We start from the raw sequence: 6,074 nt of genomic DNA, 5'->3' as shown, positions 1-6,074 counted from the left end.
TGCACAGAGTCCTGACCTCAACCCCATAGAACACCTTTGGGATGAATTAGAGCGGAGACTGTGAGCCAGGCCTTCTCGTCCAACATCAGCGTCTGACCTCACTAATGCACTTCTGGAAGAACCGTCAGAAATTCCCATAAACACTCCTAACCCTTGTGGAAAGCCTTCCCAGAAGAGTTGAAGCTGTTATAGCTGCAAAGGGTGGGCCGACATCATATTAAACCCTATGGATTAAGAATGGGAGGTCACTCAAGTTCATATGAATGTGAAGCCAGACGACCGAATACTTTTGGAAATATAGTGTGCATATGCACCTACAGTGCTGACCGCTGTAAATCACATTCATATCATACAAATATTTGGGAAATAAGAAGCAAAATTAGACCGTTGATATTCAGATGTTTCCAAATGGCTATTACTCAGATTGGCCTGTTTGCCTGATAAAAGTTGTTCAACAATCACTTACTGCTCTCTAGTGGCCACACTCAGCAATAACCTCACATTTAGAATAATACATATACAACACAAACAATAAAGATCATGTAGAAGATAATTCCATAACCGTGGCTGATGAAATGCATTTTCTTATATATAAATTCAAAGGTGAGTCATCATCTCAATAAGGTTCAAACAGTGGATTGGCCAGACACTGCATTCCTGGCCTCTCCTGAGAAGTCTTTTTTTTTTAACAGCTATGCTAAGTTCAAGTATCATGACATCATCTAAGCAAAAGTATTTTGCATTTCACAGATGTATTTTTTCAGTTTATGGCAATAAGCATCAAACCATTTGTTTGTGTTACCATTCTCGTCCCCCAGACTAGCACAGTTCTCTCCTGAAGGGTCCATCTGTGTCCAGTTATCAGGCTCATCTGGGTGATTTGTCCGCTTAAACCAGAATCTGCATGGATGGGTTCATTTCTCAGTTTATAATTGTAGTGTTGCTGTTCTAAAGTTAGTCCTAAAGCAGGTTATGAACTATGAGAGTGAACACGGCTCTTACGTCACTCCCGTCTCATTCAGGGTCTGGTTGTTCACCCACACCCACTTTCCCTCAGTATCCAGGTCATTCAGCCCGATCCAGTGATGTTCTCCAACACGTGAAGATACAAAGTCCTAATGAATAAAGTAACGGAGTTGTTTACAGTGACCAGATTACACTCGTAGAATAACCTTGTAAGTAATGTTAAATACGTGGTTATCAGTGTTACTGCTTGGTATGAGCTTCAGTTGAAGGTGATAACAGCATCATGAAAACAGGTATTAATCTGGCTCAGTGCAAAAAAATTCACCCGGTCATCCAGATTGGTACGAAATTAAAGTTCAAGCAGGACTCACCTGCTCAGCTTGGCTGGTTATTATAACCAGATGACCTCCTTTCTCAGCACAGTCATCTCTGCTCATGGTCCAGTTCAGTTTATCAGTAGAGAAGTTGTAGCACTTCACACCAAAAGGACTCCATCCTTCTCCACACAGTGCACACTTCTGACACTCTTATGTTCAGAAAACATTAACAATAACAAATGGCATTAATATGATTTATTAATAAGCTCATGCTTGGTAATATTAGAGCCTTTGTAAGTAACTATTAACATAAAAATTCTCATGATTTCTACGTAAATACTTGTGAACTGGTCCAAAGCATAAAAAGTTGCTTCAGATGAGCATCATTTTACCATCACGCAGACAGATGGGGTATATACTTTAATGTAATTCAAGTAAAATATAATCTGTTACATTGAATATCAGTAAAGTTGTAACACCACTGACTGGAACACAGCTGACTGGAACAAGTCGGACTGTAGCACCACTAATTGTAACACCATTTCCTAACATTATTGACTAATATCACCAACTGTACACGACTGACTGGAACACCCCTGATTGTAACACTGCTGAATATAACTCAACAGACTGTAACACTGCTGACTGTAACACCACTGACTGCAGGACCACTGACTGTAACACTCCTGACTGTATATGAATGACAGTAACACCACTGACTGTAACACCACTGACTGTATATGAATGACAGTAATACCACTGATTGTATATGAATGACAGTAACACCACTGACTGTAACACCACTGACTGTATATGAATGACAGTAACACCACTGGCTGTAACACCACTGACTATAACTCGGCAGACTATAACACCACTGACTGTAACACCATAATTATATTTATATAATTTTAATATATGACACAATGAGTATTATTTTTATGTTGTACCACATAAAAATAATCCTACAGCATTTGTGAAGTTACTGCTGTGATGCACAACATCGACTATAAATCATTCAAAGAGAGGAAGAATTATCATGAAAGAATATATGACAAAGGACACATAAACATTACATGTCTATACATATAAATACATTCCTTTTACCTGATGGTGGCAGCAGTGCTGTAAAATGACAGTGTTATGCGCTGCACCGTGATGATGAAGTAAACTCAAGTTTAAAAGCCTTTCTTCTCTGACCAGAGAGTCAGTCAAGACTGCAGCCATAAAGCTCAGACTAAACACTAAACACCGGCATGTTTGGCGAGATGAAAGTTTGAATACTTTTCCATCGAGAGCAAAAGCGAATGCGTGTGCCTTATTTCAAAAGGCTGAAATGAATTCAGTACAGACAAGAACCAAAGCACAGACATTACAATCTTCCATATTATACTGGAGATAACTACACATCAGTTTCATTTATCGGACAATCCCAACCCAATATTAGTTCTTTAAAACCAGCTACAATACAAAAAATGATACAGATAATGTGATATTGAAGAAAAGAAAAGAAAGAAGATGCTACATCGCAGCTACGTGGCTGCCTGGGCCGGCCACTCGGCCACACTGCACTAGACTGGTGGTGTTCAGCTCCAGGAAACGATGACCCTTCATAGCTTAGGACATTTATGGCCTTCGAGGCTAACAATAATAATAATAATAATAATAATAATAATAATATGTTCTGTGTGGAGGCTTTGGAGTGGAATGTTCGTCTTACCACTGCAATTAGACAAGGCTTCATGAGTCTTGCGGTACTTGAGCTTCAGTGCGTCATACTCTCTCTCTGTCTCTAACACAAAGAGGAACAGTTCAGTGCATGTGGTCTGTATCAGTTTCCTACCTTATCCAGCTTATTTAAGCTTTGTGAAAGTCATTCTTAAGAATGGGATGATTTAAGTTCTTCAGCTACAGCAGGAGGCATTTCCCCACATCATTACATCAGGCATAATAACAAAAAAGTACGACGCAACTTGTCGAAGAAACACAAAAAATCCCCAAACACACAAGTTTTGACTGTTTATGTTTTATACTGCATACTGTCTGTGGATCCTTCATCATCCCATTAAACGATGTGAGATTGTATAAAGTAACTTGAAACTTCCTTTTGTGGGAAAAGAATAAAATGCACATACACAGCACAAACGTCTCTCTGCTTCTTTCAAACTCTTTCATTTCCTACTTTGCCTTGACTCTGGGTGACTCTCTAATACATTCATAGAAATATGTATGAATGCACCTTTGGGTGAATCAAGACATTTTAATGCATTGTGAGAGTTCACGCTAAGAGCTGCATTAAGCCTAGTATTGGACTAAACTGCAGAGCCAGCAGTGAATCACCACTGAAAATCTATTCTTAGTCTAGGCTTAATGCTAGAACACATGTATCACAAACCACTTACCATCAGTGATGCGTTCCTGCACTGACAGTCTCTCTACAACGCTGCTGTACTGCTCACTTAATGCCTCATATGAGACGCCTTTATTGTGATCTGTTAATCAAAAAGAAGCAAATAGGAATAAACGTGAGTTTTATAATGCGCTGCATCAGCAAACCACTGACCAGACGAAACAGGAACCACTGTGTGACCAAACCATGAAGAACAGTGTGAACACCGTCTCTGTGTTTTTCAGGACGGTCCAGTGAGGGACGTAAATGACCGTAGTGCTACATTAGAGGGTGAAGCTGATACTCACACAGGATCCCCAGAACACAGAGCGCCACCAAAGCACAGAGCAGAAGGAGGCCGAGAGCAGCCAGGAGGAACTTCAGAGAGTCTTTAGAGGACAGAGGGTTCCTCTGCCTGACTGACTGGACAGAAACATCTGAGAGAAATCAGATAGTTAGCACCAGAGGTACAGTTACAGTCCTTTAACTGTACTTTTTTGAGCAGAACTGATCCACAGCACTTCTAATTTCACTGGAGGTCATTTCCAAAACAACAAACAAACAAAAATAAGCATTACAAAGAAAACCAAAGTGTGCACTTCAGCTTGTGAACCAGGTGAAAGAAAACGTGGTAAAACTGAAGAGTTTCGGTTTGAAAAGCTCGTCACCTGCAGTTGAATGCAGTTTAAGTGCTCTTGGACAATTAGCATTTTTTTATTGTCCTTCTAAGTGAAAATAAGTTACACGTCCCCTACAGAGACACACTTCTACACATTTTAATAGACAATTTGCTGAATTTAACACTTTGGGGAAGAAATAAAACATAAAATATAACTTGTACAAAAGTTATTGCACATATTGGTGTTGTGGGTTTTATTTATTTCCAAATAATGTAAAATATTAACATATTTCTTTGTGCTCTCTGTAGAGGACATGTTAACTTATTTTCACCCAGAAAATCAACAGAACTAGTCATTTGCCCAGGGGTGTTCAAATTTTTTATACTATATAAGCAAATGATTGCCACAATAACTTCCCTCAACAGTCTTTCCACCCCGATTAGCTCGAACAATTCCTGACACAACATATGGACTCTAAGTAGTACAGTACTGATAGTAATATTAACATATCGCTGCTGCCGGAGCAAAACCTCGTATCTCCATTTTTGTCGTTTTATAGTTTTTGACGTAATTGGAAAATTCATGTAGTTCTTTACATTATATGTAAATTTCATGATGAAGGGACCAAATCAAATGACCCAAAATGACTCAGAAATACGTCTGGTTCCATTGACTTACGTTAAAAGTAAAGTAGGTTTTTTCCTTCTCCTGTAAAAAGCGATTTCTGAGACACAAGGTTTTGTTCCGACAGCAGCGATATGTGTAAACACATACACTGTGTTGCATTTTAATACTGATCAATCAGTCAGTAATCGTTACAACGATACATCTTGCAACCATAGTTGAACCTGGCAATCAACGACTAATAGACCAACTCAAAACATCATGAATGATTAAAAAAAATATATTTCTAAACAAAACCACATGACTAACTAACGCATAACCACCTGAAGGTGCTTCTACCTGTTGAAACACGGCGTCTTTCATTTCCCGAAGTTTTGGAGAGTTCATATTCAACATTTCCATAGACGTGTTCCATTATATCAGCTTCACTACACACCACTGAACCAGACAGACTCACACCAAGAACTGTAAAGAATACGTTTTTCTACTGAAACAGGAAGTGTGCCACCAAAGATCTTGAAGTGGTAATCATGTACAGCTTGATAAAAAAAAACAAAAATACATTGCAAGAAAAGTGTGACCCATGTTGAGTCCTATAAATAAAGAAAAGAAATGCACCAAAGAAAAAAAGAGAACTGCAAAAGGTAGTGTTAGTCGTGTCCAAGCAAGTGAAAAAACAAAAGAAACTTCTGCTATTATTCAGCACACACACACACACACACACACACACACACAAACCACACACACACACACACACACACACACACACAAGAAGCAGAGCAGGTCACTGTGAAGCCAGCACAGGCACCTACAGAGCCACCCAGTGCCCTGTTAAGCATCCCTGAACCAGGACTTGAATCCAAGGTGCCACCCAGTGCTCCAGAAAGCACCAACAAGCCTGATCCCCCAGTTCCATCCAGTGTTCCAAAGATGCTCCTCAAGCTGCTCCTCTAGTGTTGGCCTTCCCCAGGCTGCTCCTGTAGTGCTTGTTATGAACCCCCCCTCCAAGTAGCTCCTCTAGTGCTGGCTCTGTTGAGCTGCTCCTCTAGTGCCTGCTCCCTGAGCTGATCCTCAAGCTGAACCTCCAGTGCTGGCTCTCAGAGAGCCCCACTCAGCCTGGCCTCCATCTCTGAACTAGCCCTTTCTTCTCTACTGATC

At 40.0% G+C, this 6,074-nt stretch overlaps 1 protein-coding gene across 2 annotated transcripts; it reads right to left on the bottom strand.

Moving 5' to 3' along the window:
• Positions 1 to 245: 245 nt before the first annotated feature.
• On the bottom strand, positions 246 to 5,469 carry LOC108413161 (C-type lectin domain family 6 member A-like). Of its 2 annotated transcripts, none has more exons than XM_017685536.2 (7): positions 5,256 to 5,469; positions 3,981 to 4,109; positions 3,686 to 3,775; positions 3,004 to 3,075; positions 1,338 to 1,492; positions 1,003 to 1,115; positions 246 to 900 (listed from the first exon to the last, which is right to left on the bottom strand). In XM_017685536.2, the coding sequence occupies exons 1-7, from the start codon at positions 5,329 to 5,331 to the stop codon at positions 723 to 725; spliced, it is 813 nt and encodes a 270-aa protein (XP_017541025.2). In that variant the 5' UTR covers positions 5,332 to 5,469; the 3' UTR covers positions 246 to 722. The 2 variants fall into 2 exon arrangements, with proteins under 2 accessions (XP_017541025.2, XP_037391453.1); XM_037535556.1 differs by having other exon boundaries at positions 5,240 to 5,309.
• Between the last annotated feature and the right edge of the window lie 605 nt (positions 5,470 to 6,074).

Source organism: Pygocentrus nattereri, chromosome 27 (genome assembly GCF_015220715.1).
Source record: "Pygocentrus nattereri isolate fPygNat1 chromosome 27, fPygNat1.pri, whole genome shotgun sequence".
NCBI lineage: Eukaryota > Metazoa > Chordata > Actinopteri > Characiformes > Serrasalmidae > Pygocentrus > Pygocentrus nattereri.
This window is presented reverse-complemented; position numbering and strand designations above follow the sequence as displayed.